The sequence below is a fragment of the Morchella importuna genome (assembly GCF_003444635.1).
Source record: "Morchella importuna strain M04M26 chromosome Unknown Morimp01GS048, whole genome shotgun sequence".
In the NCBI taxonomy this organism is placed as follows: Eukaryota; Fungi; Ascomycota; class Pezizomycetes; order Pezizales; family Morchellaceae; genus Morchella; species Morchella importuna.
The window spans coordinates 134,106-152,607 of NW_025763445.1; the positions used below are offsets into that span (position 1 = coordinate 134,106).

An 18,502-nucleotide genomic window follows, 5' to 3' on the forward strand; every position below is an offset into this window, starting at 1 on the left:
AGTGATCATAATCTACATGATTCTGCAGGTAGTTCTTAGAGTAGGAAATCCGTATGCACATACAAGGCATCTCGTAGGTATCTTTCTAGGATTACTAAATTTAAACCTGCACGTCACTTGATAAATTATATAAACGAACTCCCTTTTGCTGATATACATAGAGTATAGTTAACCCATTGGGGTGTTACACTGAATAAACGAAATGCAAGCTGGGAATCTTACACGCGTTCAAGATCTACACTCAAATCTAACGACCCTTTTCTTCAACTGATCCCGCTTTGATAGGGTCGCATGATGATCAAGGTACATATGGGGAATTTTTGCTCGAAGCGCGCCGAGCCTCAGGCCTCAGAGTGGCAGAGATACATCCGATATGTCCATACCACATATTGCATGGAATATGCGTGTCCAATTAATTACTCCAAGGAAATTCTGCGCATCTGCGTTAATAGTAATCGTCATGATACCTCCCAGAGACTGGGAGGACCGGAATGGTTCAGGCCTAAGTTTGCATGTGGAGAAGGATTACCTTAGATTCTTCCATAAACCGAATCTCAATGAGGAAAAGGGAGATCCCCCGCAAACCTTTAGATACTCCAAAGTTTAATCAAAATACGACATGTTTAATATAATAGATGCTGACATGCAGGTTAGTGGGCCCGGAGTAATTGCCATAAGGAAGGAGACTGTACAAAGTAATCATTGAGATCGTGAACTCCATCTCTGACTGCTGTGTTAACGCTCCATCAGGCCTTATATTGCTGCAGAGGCTCAATGGGTGATCTCAACTAAGGCCCTGTGAATAGACAGACCTACCAAAAGATGGTTATGACCATCAAATAAGCGGATAATGATCAGTACTGTGACGAACTCAAACATTGTCATCCTCTCAATCGTTCACAAAATAAAGAGGCTCTTCAAACATGGTATATGATCGAAGCCAGATGATGGATCCTGAGATGATATCAATTATAACTGTTAACGCCATAGCCGTGATCGTCGAATTGGTTGAATAATAGTTTTGTTAGAGGATGTTGTTTGTCCCGACACAGCATTAGAATACCGATGCAATGTTAAAGAGATCAAACAATCTCTAACCCTTAAAAGACAAGGCTTTTAATCATCCATGATTTCAGACGCTTTAAACGTGGCATATGATAACACGTGGGATCGTAGTCATGATCGTCGGGATATATATTGGTTAAATAACAGCTTTGTCAAATTGCAAAGGAATGTTGTTTATCCTACTACAAGAGCGGATCGATGCGACACGTTTTAGAATACCGGTAGCGCCGGACGATCTATAACCCTTAGAAGGCAAGGCTTTTAACGATTAAGGATGAACTGTTTGTTCTTTGGCTTTGCGGACCACGTCTGACTGAACAGGCCCTGATTGTTTTGTATTTTACTCACTGCGGAAAAACAGAGACACGCAAAGTTTTGAGTGAGTGGGTGTATCTGGGGTTAATATATGTAGTAAGCCATTGTATTAACTAATAGTTACCCGTAAGAGTACTAGTTGACCCATAACCAGCTGCTAGTGAGCCCTACTAATGCTTGTTTTAGCCGCGCTAAACCGTTTGAGTATTAATTCAAAAGCTTAACTCGTTGCCTAAAATAACGGTTTTATAACTCCAAAAATCGAGAAATAATTAACGAATGCTTTGACAACTGCCGTCCTTACTCTTAGGGTATCGGCTCGGGTATTTGAGAGGTCTGGGCTCAAGCATCGTCAAGGTGTGAAGCAAGGCGCGTGTAAGAAAAAAGCAAAATCTGTTGTTGCATACCTGAGTACGATACGTTATAACGTCCAGTGGCCAGGTATTACTATTCTTTTAAAAAATAACTACAGACAGTTGAGAGGTCTCAAGCCCATGTTTTGCTTCAACGCTAACTGGTATCAGTGGTATGTAGAGCACCTACCTACTTTATAATTCTAGTACTACACGAGAAGGGATCTGACAGCTGCAAGGTGGCGGATATCGCTAGATAAGGCTTGTGGAGCCCATTTAGTACTCTTAATTGTTTTTTCTGTGGAGGCAAGCAAGCCATGGGTAGAAATTACTAGAATAATGATTAAATCCAATTGGTGGTGCAAAGGACGCATAATACCTAAAGCACAACTGTCAAGGCTTTTTATTGCCTTCTTTAGGGGGTGGATGGAAATAAAAAAAAAGGCTTTAGGGAGGAGGAGCTAGTCATTATACACACCTTTTAGCTAATCTTATTGGTCTCATTACAGGAATCCTAACTTTTGCACGTACCAGGAGTTCTCTTCCAATACCAAACTGCCCCCTGGACTGGCAGCACATACAGACCGAATGTCTAAGGTCAGAATCCTTTCTTTAAAACCCCAACTATTCCCACCCTCATCCACGTTTTTAACCAAGAAGTCGATAAGTATACTCACCATTCTCTGCGATTGATATCACTAATCCAAGGCCATGCTGCTAGAGAACCTCTCTTCCATTCTCGCCATCCTCTGGCAAAACAAACTCCTTCTCTCCCTCGCTCTCATCGTCTACCTTTTGCTCAAACAAACCTACCAATTTCTAAATTCCCCTTTCCGCGCCCAGCGCATCCCCGGCCCATTCCTTGCATCCTTCACCAACCTCTACAGGTCCTATCGTACCATGACCGGAACATGGCACCGGGACATAATGCAACTCCATCTCAAGTACGGTCCTGTAGTGTGGATTGCCCCCGATGAGGTATCATGCTCGGATCCATACCTCAGGAATGTCATTTATGGTTTCGCCAACGACAAGCGCGAAGAGACCTTCTTTAAGAAGGCACCATTATATGAGACAGGAAGTGTCAATGAAGATTTCAGCTTCCTCTTTGAGCGGGAACCGGAGAAAGCGAGGTTAGGAAAGAGGTTAATGTCGCATTTCTACTCGGAGACTGCTTTGAGCGGTTTAGAGAAGAACTTTGACCAAGCCGTCGACGAGTTCGTACAAGGCATTGAGAAGCATGTTATCCAGCCTGGTAAGGTGTGCAACTTTACACACTGGGTAGAGTACTATATCTGGGACGTTACTGCGCAAATTGCTTGCAATAACTCCAACGGATTCTGTCTGGCCGGAGAGGACCACTTTGGAACCCTTTGGGGGATTAAGCTTATCCTCAGCGTTGTGGGTTGGCTTTTACCGACTCCTCAAGCTCTGATGATAACAACTCGATGGATACGGAGAATGCTATTAGTCTACTGGTTAGACCAGCTGTTCTATACGGGCATGGGAATTGGGGAGAAGAAGTGGAAGGTGCCATTGGAGGTATGTATACATCAGCTTTATTGAATAACTTGGAGATGTGATAACTGACAATTGACTTTGTGTCTATATAGGAGCGTATTGACGAGGTCAGAACTGAAAATCCGGACCATCTTCTGGCGAAGTTCCACTCCGCCCAAGCATCCATGCGAGATCATTACCCCCTGGGCGACACCGTACAAGGTACCACAGTCCAGTACTTCAACCTCATGGCTGGCGCCGTCGGGGTCACACCCCACACAACCATTACAGCCATCCACAATCTCCTGAAAGACCCCACCGCGCTCTCAACTGTTCGCGCCGAGCTCGCAGCTCTCCCTAAGGCGGTCACATTCGCAGACTTCATCCACTATGGCGGTTCCAACAAGATCCCCTACCTTGAAGCCGTCATAAACGAAGCTACTCGTATCTGCCCAGCTGTTGGTTTTTCTCTTTCCCGTACCTCGCCTCCAGCGGGCTGCCAGCTGAACCAGTTTTTCATTCCACCGGGATATACCGTCGGTATGTCGGCATGGGCAGTCAACTACGATAAGGGTTATTTTGGAGCCGACGCAGCGGAGTTTAAACCTGAGCGATGGTTAGGTGTGGATGAGCATGGAAGAAAGAGAGCCAGTAAGATGGAGGCCGGGTGGTTATCGTTTGGAGCTGGTGGGAGGGTTTGCATTGGAAGGCATCTGGCAATGTTCTTAATGGTGAAATTGGTGGCAACTGTTGTGGCGCGGTGGGAGCTGGAGGAGGTTGAGGCGCCTAAGGAGAGGTTTGCGATGGTGGTGGAGATGCAGGGAATGATGGTCAAGATTAAGGAAAGAGCAGTTGAAGGCTAAATATTTTTGTTAGTTTATAGCTTTCTGTACATAATTTATATATGCGGCAAAACCTATCAAAATTTCACTTGTAGAGTATCGGGACCCGGGAAACGCTAGAATATATGGAATCCAGGAGATTGAAACTACTTTTCCACTTTTTCATTCTGTAGCTCTCTTTATGGGTAGGGATGGAGTCCCGACGGGGCGGAGCCATGTCAGGTTTTGCATTATGTCCTATACCAGCCACCACCAAATACGATTGGCCCACAGGTTACTTGCTATGACAAATAAGTTATTAGTTTTATTCAGCAAATAAATCCCTCTGTTCATGAAAAAATAAGTGAATTTTCACCTCTGTAATTTCATATTCTCACACATTTATCCGCGCGAGAATCAAATCGATCATGAGGAATGTTGCAACGAACGACGATAAAAAGTCACTCCACGCATAGATTAGACTAATTACTCTCGCTGAGGATAGGAAGCTGGTGCAACTCCCGTAAGTATTTCAGGCAATGTCTCCCGAGTTTCTGAACACCGAATACCATCATTGTGCTATGATATCGGCATCGCCAGAGAAGTACCGGGTGTTGAGGGTAAGTTATCAGAATCTGATAAGTGAATGTTGTGGTGAATACGTGTATTTGTCTTATCAGATTCTGATCACTTTTCACTACACCTCAGTACTTGTGCTAGACAGTAATTCGGAAGGTATCGACTTCCGCCGTTGTGATAGTTATAACAGGGTTTAATTAGCCATCAACAATTTAAGAACTCAAGCTTAAGAGATACCCTCATAGAAGGATGGTAGGCTTGATTCCGCATACCACGCAGCAGCTTATTGTTATCCTAATTCAACGGACAGGGTCCGAGATCGTATGGTAAATATTCGCCTTCCATGCCCAAAAACAACGTCCGGGTCTAGATCTGGCTTAAACGCATTATGAGCTTTTTGGGTCACTGTCATACCCGAGTGATAAACTGTGATTGGATTTTTCTTACGTGGTAAAAGTAGGATTGGTGTAGTTCATGATACCGCCTAGGCTTATCCAGCTTTTTTAATGTCCAGTCTCAAGGCTTTGTGGGTCAGGCTTGTGTCTCGAGGAAAAATAAAACACATCATCTAGATCAGTTCCATGCACAACGAGTCAACAATGCGACCATCCGCTGTCTGAGAGTACAAGAACTTGAGCATGGGTTTATTGCTCTAAAATCGAACACCTCGCTGCAACCTAGGAATATCTCGAAGAGAGGCCAGCTAGTAGATGGTCTCGAGGTGTATTATATTAGCACTTCCAAGGAAAAACAAAACGTGGATTTCATCTAACCAAGTAGTTTGATATCAGGCACCTCGACTCTTTGCCCTATCTAATTAAAAAGTAATTGTTTTGAAAGATACCACAAAGTTGCCCGTTTTTATTAGTCACAATAGAAAGAGGGGTACTTTTTGTTGCTAACCTTATGGATTCGATAGACGGCATAGCATACCTATAATTCGACGTGGCTCAAACATTTGTAAACACCCCCCTTCAGCCTAGGCCCATATAAATCGTATGAATTAGCCCATGATGATACATAGACCCCCACCTATTCTTGTTCCTGAACCACTGCCCGTTGAAACCCATTGACCTGAAAATGAGATTAACAACGTTAGAAGAGAGGTGAAGAAGACAGATGTAGGAATAGATGGGATATCATGAGGGGTAAACAGTGCTGTCATTATCCAGGCCGGCCACCTCTCTTGAAAATATGCGTGCTACCGATGTACCACTTGATCCGTTTAAGATCCGTTCCCACTGTTCTTCACCTACTTTCCGTGATATCACACAACTCGCTGCAACCTACCTCCACGCGGCCCGCCCACTCCCGTTCACATTCCCGTGTATAACAGTGTGGGGTTAGAGTTCATCCTTCATATAGTGCACGGGATTTTTTTTGAATATGCTTGATTTAGGACGTTTCATCGGGATCCTTGGCTGGAGTAAGCTTTCACCGGTTCATTCTATGTGTAGCCGCTATTGACCAACTGAAAAAAACTCTTGATATTCACTTGATTAGTGTACGTAGCACGGCGACAACGTGCCCACTGCCCAGCGTAGCCGAACCTGTCTATGGGCAGAATCCATGCTTTTATGGCGGGGTAGCGATAGGTATAACTCCATGTCAAAAATCCTGGGACAAGCCCCCGTAGCAACTCGCGGTTGCGTTGTCCCATGATTTTTGAACGAGAACTACCGATAGCTGTAGCACAGAAGGGACTAGCACCCAATAATTCAAAAAGACGGAGAACCAGTACATTGAGAGGACGGTCACCCTCGTAGGCCGGACCATACCTGGGACATTGCGTACGTGTCAACACGGGATTTATAACCTTGTTTACCTCTTCTCTGTCATCGCTTGACTTCATTGTGCTGTGCGATTTGAGGACTATTGTCCAATTCAGGCTTGTCTGATAGCACCGATTCATCTACCCATTCTGTAGGTCAACTTGTTCGTCAAGTTGTGGCCCATAGGTTCTCCTGTTGTCTTCTCAGGTACTGTGTAACTGCGGTGGTAGCCATCCAACAATTTTTTTTTAAAAAAAGCATATCTTTGTTCCTAGAAGTCGAAACGTCCTGAATTAGCCTAGTGTGGTTGTCATTTCAGTAACCGAGTTTATCCCGCAGTCTCAGCATTCGGAGCCCTCCCGCAACAGCGGCCAGAGCTCAATTCTTCGGTGTTGGATGGCATTGATCCTCTGGTTTTGCTTTTCAACATTCTATAAGGGGAATTGATTACACACATGAACGCTCGTATTGATTCATCGAGGCTCGTGCCTGTGTACTGTTCGTGTTTGGTCGCTTTAGGGCTAAGCGAATTGACGTCTGTCCGTCCGGAGATTTTCATTGCGTGTTTTGGGTGTACTTATCGGTAGCCCCTTAGCACAATTACCTACATATTTTGGTCAGAGGACTGAGCGTGCATGTAGGCAGCGAAGTAGGTACATGTAGGTACATACACCTACGTAGGGTAGAGTAGAGTAAAATACTATATGTACTTACATGATGTAGCAGACAGATTAAATACTCTAGAGTACCCTAGAGTAGAGGTACATAGAGTAGGTACATAGATCGAGGTGGTACATAGAGTACATAGGTACTCCACCTTATCTACCCTCTACCTAGGGTAAATCTCTACTCCATGTACTAATCTTCGAATTTGGCTTTGTGCAGCCAATAGAAGACTCTAATAATAATCGTTGACCATTCAAGCAAGTCCTAGCTTATAATGGTGTAGTATGCAGAATGTGTGCCTGACTAGCGAATTTTACCGAGCGCCCGCCTGTGAGGAATTTGTGCCCCAATCCGACCAGCGGCATGAAAGAAGGCCAGAAGGACCAATTATTTTTGCTTCGTCTTTGTTTCTTTCACACAATTTAGAGGATCGGCTGAAGATGGATAGAAAGTAACAAATGGAGATGTCGAAACGGCGGGCCGGTTAGATTTGCCAGGATCATGCACAGACGTTGAAGGCATGTGTATGGTACGGTACGGTACGTACTCACCTGTTGCGAGATTGTGGGTGCGCGTGTGGTGCTGCTGTTGAATGGATTTGTGGTGTTGTGTGGTGTGTGTGTGCAGGCGGGCGTGGTGTGCGGGTGGGTGTGAGTGGGCACGCTTCCCAGCTGAGGGAGAGTGTGTGAGAATTCCCCCCTACCGCGGCGCAACTCTACCAGAGAATCTCTAATCTCGAGCATAACCTACCCCACTCTACCTTGCAACCCATTCACTGTCCTCCTCCTCCTCTATCTATCATCCATCAACATCCATCCATCTTCCTTTCTTTCTTTTTCCCACACACGGTCCGACCAGTCCTCTTTGGAATTCTCCACATAACCACACCCCTTGAAACCTTCAAAAAAACCAGTCACATCATACCTATCAAATTCATCATGGTTGCACCTGCAGTAGTGGGTGCCTCCTCCCCTGTCGACATCAGCTCGTCATCCAATCAGCAGGGAAAACCGTTGGTAATTAGACAACCAACACAACATTATCCGCACCGTCCAATCCTTGGAGCTCCGTTGGCTTTTTTGCCGACCCCCTGTCACCTCGAAATTCCGCCGCCGTTTAAAGGTGCCGGTGGCCGCCCCGTCTGCGACAGTGCTGCCTGCTCCGCTACTAATTCCGGCGTTACTCCTCCTACCACTCCTGCTCTCACCACTGCTACAACAGCAATAAGTACCACTACCACTACCAATACAACCAACATCGTCACAAATACTAAAGATAACAAAATGAAGTTCTCATCATCTACTTCTAACTCTTCCTCCGCTTCTTCCTCCTATACGCACGGGACTCTCACTTTCCTAACGCTCACCCCGAGCCGATCCCGTACTTCCCCAACCACCACCACCACCATCACCATCACCACGAGGAGGAGGAAGAAGAGGAAGAAGAACGTGAACAAGAGCACCAATGTGAGCTCGCGCATCAAGAGGAGGAATACATTGTTCCCTGGCAAGAGGAAATGCGACGCGTTGAAGCCGCCCGCCACCGTCGCGACCTCATCGAAGCCAAACGCATCCGTCAAGCTACGCAACGCAAGTTGCAGCTACAGCAGCAGCAAAAACAACAGCAACCGAGGCAATGGGTCTGGGTTGTTGATGAGGAGATTGAGGCTGTGCAGGAGGCCGATGTCATTGTTGCGCGCAACAAGGGTTTCTCCTGGGGCGGCAGGGTCAAAGATGTTTGGAGGAAGGTCTTCAGCGGAAAGAGGAGGCTAAGTGAACATGAACTTCCTTTGAAGAGGCAGGAGGCGCTGAGGAAGTTGACTGTTGACTTTTGTAAGTGCTCGTCATTTCGAGTGTGTGTTTACGGGATTATATTAATATTTTGTCTGGGCAGAAATTAAAAGAATCAACATCATGTCGACAAGGCGGGTGGATTTCTTTGAGGTGACGATGCACTAGTGTGCGCACCGCGACTTGGGGTTCGGAGTTTGGGGTTCAAAAGTCTTAATGCTATATTCAGAGGTAAGCGTGCTCAGCCTCTTCCGACAAATTTTTCATTTTACCCCTTACTGACTTAACTATCTTTAGTTTTATCTCGCCTACATCTACGATGTGGGAAATATCAGCATCCCTTTTAATAGCATTTTACTCGCTGGGAAATTGTAAATACATACTCGCGTTGGGGGGGGGCTAACTACCATTCTTTTAAATACATTTTTTCTCTGTATTTTCCTCTTTTTTTTTCTTTAGGGACGGGGCTGGGTTACTGGGCTAGGTTGAGTGGGCTAGGTTGAGTGGGCTGTATTTACAAAAACTGGGATGGGGATATTGGGTCTGGTGTTTTTCGTTTTGGATGGGTCTTTCTCTTGTTTTTTCTTTCTCTCTTGCTGTTTTCTGCTCGCGGTGCATACATATTTCTTTTGGCTGGGTTGGCTGGGTTGGTTGGGACATTGGGGAGTACTGTATTTGGGGACGGCATTTCACTACATAGTTACATACATGTACTCGCCCACCTATTCTGTTTTCATAGCTAGGCTCTTCTCTCTTACTTTCTGGGTCTTGGTTTTTACAAAATAGCACACGACACGGGCTGTCGAATTTACTTCTGGTACTGCTTCTTCTGGTATTGTTCTCTGTGAACCCTTTCTTCAATGGAAACATACTGCTACATACTGAAAGTACTCCCTCCACAGTAGCCTGCCACAGAGTATTCGAGTCTGGAGTGGCCGGAAGGCTCGAATGATGTGGGCATAGCAATCGCACGGTGAATCTGTGGAAGAGTGGGGTTAATTTAGTTTTTTGTTTATCTTGGATATATACCAACCATTAATTGCTGATGCGGTATGTACAGCCCACTTCCCTGCTCCCCTCTTTCTGGTCCGAGGATCAACGGCGAGCGCTATCTATATAACTATGACTGTATCGCCGAAGGCCGAACCGGCCGCTGAAGAGGGATAAGTGCGAGAGAGACGCAGTCTCGATCTCGCGTAATATCCTCCGAGCGGCGTCATTGTAGCGTGTATGTAACAGCAGTTTGGCGTTGAGTAATTGATATGGATCCGAGATCAGTGTTGGTGGCAATGGTGGGATATACATGTTACGGATTGAAGAGATATGCAGATATGTAAGTAACCCCCCCCAAAAGAAAAAAGAAATTTGTCTACGGGTTGAGTATTATTAGATAAAGAGTCTTGAGATTTCTTTCCATGGGAATTTGTCTTTAAATTATGATGTGTGACGTTTGTTGGGGGTGGGTGGGGATTGTGCATGATTTGATATTTGATCACCCAATATCACTCGATCGACCATTACTTCCTTCATGAACCCTAAACGAAGTGAATACCCTAAATGAAGTGAAGGGTATGTGGTTAAGAGCTTATATCGCTCTCTGATTGGCTACTGCATGTGACCAACAACCATAACCCAGAATAACATATCAATATTCCATTAAAAATTATAATCAGATCAGGCGTGTGGGGCTGCGGCGTAGCTGCGAGGAGGCACTTCCTAGAAACCAATTCAGGTTGACGTTCAGGATACGACTATCCGCGGGCCCTGTGAGATAGGGTCAGATCCTAGGGTGTCGTGCCAAGTAGTAATTACAATCTCTTGAACTCGCTTCCTTTATGATTGGTTGGTTGATTTATTAGGTACATGTAGACTTCTTCCGACGGACTCCCCTTTTCAATGATCACGGATCTCATATTTCATGGCTACTGAAAAAAAACATCATTTTATTCCATTGTTTCTCTGTACCCAGTGCGGCGGCTTAATAAGAAATCTTGCTAAACGACCGATAGAAACTAATCAAAGAGATCGAGACGAAGAGATTCATTAAGCCTAGCCTGGAGGATAATTGGGAGAATTGTAATAAATAACATGAAAAGCTTGAAAAACGTTTACACAGAAATGTCAATTAAGAGTCTTTAGTATGAGAACTAGATCATGCAAACATGATTAAACAAACCCGCAAACTTCTATAAAAGAAAATAGCATAAAACTGGAAAACAGGAAATAACCCAGAACGCCAGAAAGATATTTCTTCCTCTAAAACTGCTAAGGTATATGGTAGAGGGAGATGCAGGGTTCTGCTGAGATGGAAGGGCCGGGGGAGACGCCACAGCAGCCTCTATAAGGAATTCGTTTCTGATAAGTTCCTTTGCCGGAACTTTAGATGATGAGCACCGCTTTTCTTTGGCGGCTTGGATAATTTGCATAATCTCTGGATCTGGGGATGATGTCTTGGACCATAACGTAGTATCGATATTTAGGTCCACTTTATCTACTTCGACCAAGAGCTCCACATTCCGCCTTCTACCCTTTATTGCTGCCCATAAAAGAGGTGTTCGGCCATCATCGCTCTTGATGTTCACATCGGCCCGTGCTTCAATCAGAAGCTTGAAGAATTAAACAAAAAAATAAATCAGAAGCTTGACCGCATCTTCGTGCCCCTTCGCTGCTGCATAGGAGAGTGGCGTCAGGCCATATTTTCTGTCCTTCGTGTTCACATCAACTGCCTCGGTGGCAAGTAAGAGTTTGACAACAGCTTCGTGCCCGTTCATTGCTGCATAGATGAGTGGTGTCCGATCATTTTTATTGCCCTTCGCATTCACATCAACTCCATCTCTAGAAAGTAGGAGCCCTACCACAGCTTCGTACGCGTACTCTGCTGCATAGGACAGTGGTGTTCGGCCATATTCATTGTCTTTCGTGTTTATATCAACTCCCTCAGTAGTAAGTAGGAGCTCGGCCATATCGGCTTTCCCCATCAATGCTACCTAGGAGAGTGGAGTCTAGCCATCGGCACTCTTCATGTTCACATCAATTCTCTTGTCAGCAAGAAGAAGCTTGACAACAGCCCCTTGCCCCATCAATGCTACCCAGAAGAGTGGTGTCTGGCCACATTTATTATCCCTCGTATTCACATCAACTACATCGGTAGCAAGTAGTAGCTTGACCACGGTTACTCCTCCGCTCCCTGCTGCATAGGAGAATGCTGCCTGGCCATCAGCACTCTTCGTGTTCAAATCAATTCCCTCAGCAGCAAGTAAGAGTTTGACCACAGCTTCGTGCCCGTTTGTTGCTGTCCAGGACAATGGCGTCCGGCCATCAATGTCCTTCGTGTTCACATCAATTCCCTCAGCAGCAAGCAGGAGCTTGACTATAGCTTCGTTCCCCATCTATGCTGCCTGAGAGAGTGGTGTCTGGCTATTAGCGTCCTTATGATTAACATCAACCCCACAAGTATCAAGTTGACCTCAGATTCTTGCTCCATTGATATTGCCCAGAAGAGTTCTGCCTGGCCATTGATTTTCTTCGCTTTCACATCAACTCCCTTAATAGTAGATAGGAGCTTAAGTATATCTTCGTGCCCCTTCGTTGCTGCATAGGCGAATGGTGTCCGGCCATCGCTACTCTTCGTGTTCACATCAATTCCCTCTACAATAAGTAAGAGCATCACCACAACTTCGTGCCCCATCCCTGGTGCCCAGGAGAGTGCTGTCCGGCTCGGCACTCCTCGATTCCACATTAATTCCCTCGGCAGCAAGTAGGAGCTGGACTACGGCTTCGTGCCCCATTGCTGCTGCCCATGACAGTGCTGTCAATTCCTCAAGGCCCTTTTGATTGACATCAACTCTCTTATCAGCAAGAAGAAGCTTGACCGCAGCTTTGTTCCCGTTCATTGCTGTACAGATGAGTGGTGTTTGTCTATTGATATCCCCCACGTTTACTTCAACCCCATCAGTAGGAAGTAAGAGCTTTACAACAGCTTCTTCTCCCTTCTCTGTTGCATAAGAGAGTGACGTCCGTCCACCAATACTCTTTACGTCCACACTAATCCCCTCCGCATCAAGTAGGAGTTTGACCACAGCTTCATGCCCTCTCTCCGCTGCATCAAGTAGTAGTTTGACCACAGCTTCATGCCCTCTCTCCGCCGCATAGGAAAGTGGCGCTCGGCAGTATATCCAATCGTTTGAATTTAGGTATTTGTTTCCTGGGAGTATCGTCTGGGTAAATAGTGATAATCCCCAAAATGCCGCCGTATGCAAAGGCCCGAAGTGGCTCTCAGTAGCTTCAATAAGTCGCCCCGTGACCCAAGCATGCACTTGCATTGCTGGTTCCATTGCTCTTTGTTTTAAAGAAGGCATCAAGAATTGGGGTGAGAGTTAAGTTTTGCTCTTCATCGCAACCTTTCATGTGGACTCCCCAGTTTCTAGCGGCATATTCGTATAGTATGTTCCTCTCAAGATGAATCTTAAGTGAACTCTCGTCCTAGAAACAATCGACTTTAAACCCGGTGATATATTTCAAAGTCGTTTCTGCAATGAGAAAGTTCGCATTCTTCGTCCAATCCGGTTTGGTTATCAGATACTCTTGAACTGTCTGATGGGCCAAGCGGCAAAAATTACTCTTCCTGTCAACAATGACTAGACCGACGCAAGCATTTTCTACATCTTCTGCATCATATGCATCTAGAATAGAAACTCCTTTAAAAGCTAATGCCGCGCCTACTTCGGCGACATGCAGGGGGCGCGTTGCGTTTGAAATCCACATCAAAGCGTTTAAAGCCATGTCGGAGTCAGCACTCTCATTTATCCTCTTCAAAGATGTCTCAAAGTACTGATCAACAGTTTTGGGCATGCTGTTGAATATATTTGTCTTATTTTTCCTCAACCTTCTTATGGGGCCCTTGAGGATGTGATCGGTCTGATATTTTTCTAGCAAAAACCTAGGGCGATCAGATCAGCCATTGTCAACAAAAGATAAGAACCTTCACCAACTTACATGCTCCTGGACTCTTCAATAACTTTATCTATGATTTCGGATTTGGGGCTCTCATCTGGGTCCTCGAACGGGAAATGTGACATCTGATTTTGCACAAATGTCTCGATATCTTTCGTGCTCGTCGAAACTTCGAGAATTGTCTGATCCGCAAATGCGTTCTTGACATCCGAGAGGTAAGGCCTACTAGTGGCAAATATCTGAACCTCTGGTATCTTAAAATGCTTCTTCAGGTTTGACAACACTGCGCGCAGGTTTTCCTCTAGACATTCATCTAAAGCGCCAAAGAACAACCACACGCGGGAAAACTCTTGCATAACCGCTACGAGAGCGTTTACCAGCTCTGGAATATTCGGTTTGCTGAAGGTGGGGGAAAGCCTTTTGTATAGAGATTCTATTTCCGGAGAAATTTTTCCCTTCTGTCCCCCGAGCTGGCGTAGGATACTGGCAAATATTTGTGCTGTATCTTGAGTCCCTTTGTCCCCAAAGTTGTGGTACATATAGGCAATGCCAAAATCTTCCCCCATAAATTCTTCCGATATATGATGGACAACATTTAACCTAGAGCTTATCAACAAATGTAGAGGGAGATATACCGCAGCCATAAATTGGCATTGACAGGTAAATGTCTGAAATTCGTGTGACTTACATTATGAACGTTTTTCCAACACCAGCTAAATTTACAGTTCGTTAACAAAAATAGGGCCTAAAGAATGAACGGAGAACTAACGGTCGCCTTGACACAACAACCAAGGTGTCTTATTGTCGCGCCAGCTCTTGAACTGTTCCGTCTCATAAATCCAACACCCTGTGTTCTCCTCCAGTCGTCCTCGAACCTCGTTATGCCGCCTTCCGGGATCTCCAGTGAACAACCACTCTAAGATTTTGTCGCGCCTTTTCCCTATCAATTATCTGTTATTCTAATATCCTATCATCATTCACTTTAAATGGGTATATACTATCAATTTCCGCATTCCTCTCATCCTTGATAATATCAAGTTTTTCGATTACGTCCATAACGCCAGAACTAATATGGTTAAAACAGGGTTAACCTCAATCACCAAATCAATCGTAAATTTCCTTACCTGGTATCTGCCGCCATTGCCAGCTGGAGTTCATTCAAGCAACTTGCGACCCGTTCCTTCAAACTCTGTATGTCTTCCTTCGTGCTCTTCCATCCTAGCCGTTGCTTTTTATCTGGTTTTTTATAGATCTTACTGAGATTTTCAGGACCTTGGTATGGTTCGAGAAGTTTTTTTATCTCGGCAGCGAGATTTAGCAGATTCACCACTGCTGCAGGCTGTGTTGCATCTTCGGGTCAGATTGTTAGTAATTACATAATGTATTAAGAGGATAAGCTTGAGAGGAGGCTTCAGGTACTTCGGTCATGACTGTTTCTAATACGTAGGCGGTCCGCGATTGGTTTTATGTCCTTCAAGAGTGTTTCGAGAGCTTGAAGCTCGTCTCGCAACTCTATAAGCTCCTTGGGGCAGTTCTTCCATGACACGACGAAAGGTTTTACTTCATTGATGATGCCTTGCAAGGTACTGAGGAGCCCGCCGGCCCCGGTTATTATCGTGAAGGGATCCATAAAGCTCTATAGAGAGAGAAATGAGAAGTGTGGGGTTATGAAGCTAAGGTTGTGCGTTCTTCTATGTATATATAGGTGCTTAGAGTCATGTACCTTACCTACTACTAGTAGTAGTGGCCCACCTCGCGACCACGAGGCCATACTCCTCCTCAAGAAACTCTCCCACCCGAGAACCTCTCCAATAGCCAGTTCCCGAGTCCCACCGTTGACCATAGCCAGCTCCCTACCCGTAGCCAGCTCCCACCGTTGAGGATATAGCCAACTCAGTAGGTAGGTAGTTTCTCACTCAGAGTACATGTAGTTTACCACCAGTAATTTTCCCACCTCCTCCGGTAGTGATCCATTTAAGTTAGTAGATATTTCAGTTCTTTCAGTTAATAGTGAGGTATCTCGACTCATGCCATCTCCACTTATACCACCTCCAACGCACCTCCAATTAATGCCACAATCAATATCATCCTGTTCATCAGTTCTGGGGTTCGCTAGTTGCTATTCAGTTTGTGCTTTATTAAACTAACCCCTGTCGCCCTCGACCAATCAGGGTGCAAGAACTTTCGAAAAAACCACTGGCAATGAGTTCGGTTCTGTCTCCGCATTTGGATCGATGCGTGGCAAGCTCAAGCACCAAACCTCGCGTGTGAGCCTAAAATGTACAGAATTCAGGATCTCCTACAGTCCTATACAAGATCCTTAGGGAATTTCCTTACTGTAAATTAACTTACTAGAAATTATCGAAACCTTGGCAATCCGGCATATCGAGTTGCGACTATGGTTGTGGAGCTATGTAGTGCGGGTATCAATGCTACCTATCAATACGGCAGTATCTCGCGCAGTCATGGCTAATTCCAAACTTAAAGTTACATAGACCACGATGGAGATCTAGAGTGGAGGAGATACATACAATACTAACACATTTTATAATTAGTTATAAGTTCAAGACCTCAGTTTGGTCCGCGTGCCCGTACTCTATCTTGAGATGAATCTTAATCATCGATAATCACTCGGTTAAAGTTCCTCAGCCAAATTATTGACGGGCTAACCATGGCATGTACATATAGCACATTTAATAGAGTACGTATGGCTCCAAGTCTTCTTCGCGGTAACTAGACATTGTATGTGTATTCACTCTCATCATGTCCTCCGGGGGTTCCATGCTACCTCGTTCTAGTGCTACTACTGAAGAGAAATTCTGTAAATCCCAGTTCATAGTAGCTCGAGCTAGCAGCCAATTCAAGCTTAAATGATACCATTTATTGTATCCGGAACGAGGAACCCTGGAAATTATCACCCACCCCGAGGTAATAATCGCCGGCGAAATTGGGATAGAGTTGAAATGATTGAATCCGGTATTTAAAACGTGATAGGAAATCTAAAATTCTAATACAGCGTCGAAAAAGATGCATACCCCCGATACAGTGTCATTTTTCAAGCGGATTCAATTGAATCGAAGCTTAGGGGTCTCGATAGAATCGATTAAAGGGACTGTAAATAAGAGAGGTAAGAAGAAACATTGTCTTTGATAGATTGTATCAATGCACAATGAATGCATCAACTTGACAGAATATACGTCTACCACAAACAGTATTTCCCCATCACTAGCTGATGATATTTACGAGAATAGTTTCTTGTTTACTTTCGATGCGATCGACGAAAACGCCGCCGCATAGATCCCGTCTGGATCAGCGACAACCGTAGGCTTTCCTTTATCAGCATCGTGACAGATGGAAGCATGGAGTGGTACATCGCCCAAAAGCTCGATCCCATGTTTTACGCATTCTCGCGCAACTCCATCTGCTCCAAAGATGTGTGTTGAGTGGCTGCAGTTTGGGCAGGTGAATACACTCATGTTCTGAACCATCCCAAGGAGCTATAAGTCTCAATTAAAATTAGACAACGTTTCATTATTCAAGAATGTAGATGTTTTGGCAATCGACCCCAAACTTACCGGCACGTCGACTTTCTTAAACATATTAATTCCTTTGACGGCGTCGATCAAAGCAATATCCTGGGGTGTGGACACAATAACGGCACCTAGAGGGCGTCAGCTCCAACCCATCATCGAAGTTATAGTGGTGTAAGTGCACCCACCGTCGAGTATAATCTGTTGGGTTATTGTGAGTTGAGTGTCGCCGGTTCCTGGAGGCAAATCTAAAACCAACACATCTAGGCCGCCCCACTCGACCTCATGGAGGAGCTGTTGTAAAGCCTTCATGACCATCAAACCACGCCAAACTACTGGTGCCTCTTCGCCTACCAGGTATCCCATGGACATGGATTTGATGCCGTAGTTACTCATTGGAATCAACTGGTTGTCTACCTTCCTAGATCAACTTCCGCAATTCGTCCTGTAGGTGGTAAAGGAGTGAATTATGTACTTTGAGAGAGACGAGGCTCGCCGGATAAGTTCAAAAGTCTGGGGATCGAAGGTCCAAAAATGTCAGTGTCGAGAATTCCAGTCCTCTTTCCTTGCCGTGCAAGAGCAAGAGCAAGATTAACTAAGACTAGAATTAGCACTCGTACGTCGGGAATATCAGATTAGGTTCAAACCTGCGACCGTGGACTTTCCAACACCGCCCTTTGCAGAAGATACGGCGATCACTTTGTCAACATCTTTGATATGTCTTTTCGTGGGAAGCCCTCTCTGCATACGCGGAAAGGATCCAGATTTGGGAAGTCCCTATTTCAATTAGCAAGCGAGAGGTACAACGAGAAAAAAAACTATATTACCAAGGGATTCTCATGACTTAGAGCTCCAATCGTGGAAAATAAACGACGGGAAGGCATTTTGTGGCCGGTATCTCGACGGATCAAAAATCGAAATGACGACAAGCGTTTCACTTCTTATCTCTTATCTGATCGATCTAATCACAAAGGATCATCATAAGTTATCACTCTGGTAGATAAGTCTGTCTAGCTAGAAGTAAAGCTTCGGAGTTTAAATTCAGCGTTTGGTAAAAGACATGTCGGAATGTTCTTGTTAACCGTCACTGATTGTTAAGTCTACATAGATCTACATGTATATACCTATAGACGAATCAGGAGCGTAGGTACCCTACAC

General features: G+C 45.0%; 8 protein-coding genes across 8 annotated transcripts; 3 read left to right on the forward strand and 5 right to left on the reverse strand.

The window, feature by feature from the left end:
* Positions 1 to 2,444: 2,444 nt before the first annotated feature.
* On the forward strand, positions 2,445 to 4,096 carry LAJ45_10623 (uncharacterized protein; the record flags this gene model as incomplete). The annotated part of the gene is made up of 2 exons (XM_046120142.1): positions 2,445 to 3,275; positions 3,347 to 4,096. The coding sequence occupies 2 exons, from the start codon at positions 2,445 to 2,447 to the stop codon at positions 4,094 to 4,096; spliced, it is 1,581 nt and encodes a 526-aa protein (XP_045966646.1).
* A 7,380-nt stretch (positions 4,097 to 11,476) lies between these two features.
* Positions 11,477 to 11,824, reverse strand: LAJ45_10625 (uncharacterized protein; the record flags this gene model as incomplete). The annotated part of the gene is made up of 1 exon (XM_046120143.1): positions 11,477 to 11,824. The coding sequence occupies one exon, from the start codon at positions 11,822 to 11,824 to the stop codon at positions 11,477 to 11,479; it is 348 nt and encodes a 115-aa protein (XP_045966647.1).
* Positions 11,825 to 11,863: 39 nt separating this feature from the next.
* Positions 11,864 to 12,250, reverse strand: LAJ45_10626 (uncharacterized protein; the record flags this gene model as incomplete). The annotated part of the gene is made up of 1 exon (XM_046120144.1): positions 11,864 to 12,250. The coding sequence occupies one exon, from the start codon at positions 12,248 to 12,250 to the stop codon at positions 11,864 to 11,866; it is 387 nt and encodes a 128-aa protein (XP_045966648.1).
* Positions 12,251 to 12,499: 249 nt separating this feature from the next.
* LAJ45_10627 (uncharacterized protein) lies at positions 12,500 to 13,183 on the reverse strand (the record flags this gene model as incomplete). The annotated part of the gene is made up of 1 exon (XM_046120145.1): positions 12,500 to 13,183. One exon carries the CDS (start codon positions 13,181 to 13,183, stop codon positions 12,500 to 12,502), a length of 684 nt encoding a protein of 227 aa, XP_045966649.1.
* Positions 13,184 to 13,343: 160 nt separating this feature from the next.
* Positions 13,344 to 14,353, reverse strand: LAJ45_10628 (uncharacterized protein; the record flags this gene model as incomplete). Its single annotated transcript, XM_046120146.1, has 2 exons — positions 13,344 to 13,800; positions 13,857 to 13,939. 2 exons carry the CDS (start codon positions 13,937 to 13,939, stop codon positions 13,344 to 13,346), a joined length of 540 nt encoding a protein of 179 aa, XP_045966650.1.
* LAJ45_10629 (uncharacterized protein) lies at positions 13,495 to 14,570 on the forward strand (the record flags this gene model as incomplete). The annotated part of the gene is made up of 5 exons (XM_046120147.1): positions 13,495 to 13,680; positions 14,028 to 14,029; positions 14,108 to 14,219; positions 14,438 to 14,474; positions 14,540 to 14,547. The coding sequence occupies 5 exons, from the start codon at positions 13,495 to 13,497 to the stop codon at positions 14,545 to 14,547; spliced, it is 345 nt and encodes a 114-aa protein (XP_045966651.1).
* Positions 14,571 to 14,800: 230 nt separating this feature from the next.
* Positions 14,801 to 15,357, forward strand: LAJ45_10630 (uncharacterized protein; the record flags this gene model as incomplete). Its single annotated transcript, XM_046120148.1, has 4 exons — positions 14,801 to 14,804; positions 14,899 to 15,005; positions 15,084 to 15,182; positions 15,262 to 15,357. 4 exons carry the CDS (start codon positions 14,801 to 14,803, stop codon positions 15,355 to 15,357), a joined length of 306 nt encoding a protein of 101 aa, XP_045966652.1.
* Positions 15,358 to 17,053: 1,696 nt separating this feature from the next.
* LAJ45_10631 (uncharacterized protein) lies at positions 17,054 to 18,228 on the reverse strand (the record flags this gene model as incomplete). The annotated part of the gene is made up of 6 exons (XM_046120149.1): positions 17,054 to 17,311; positions 17,390 to 17,475; positions 17,533 to 17,757; positions 17,820 to 17,939; positions 17,992 to 18,121; positions 18,172 to 18,228. 6 exons carry the CDS (start codon positions 18,226 to 18,228, stop codon positions 17,054 to 17,056), a joined length of 876 nt encoding a protein of 291 aa, XP_045966653.1.
* Between the last annotated feature and the right edge of the window lie 274 nt (positions 18,229 to 18,502).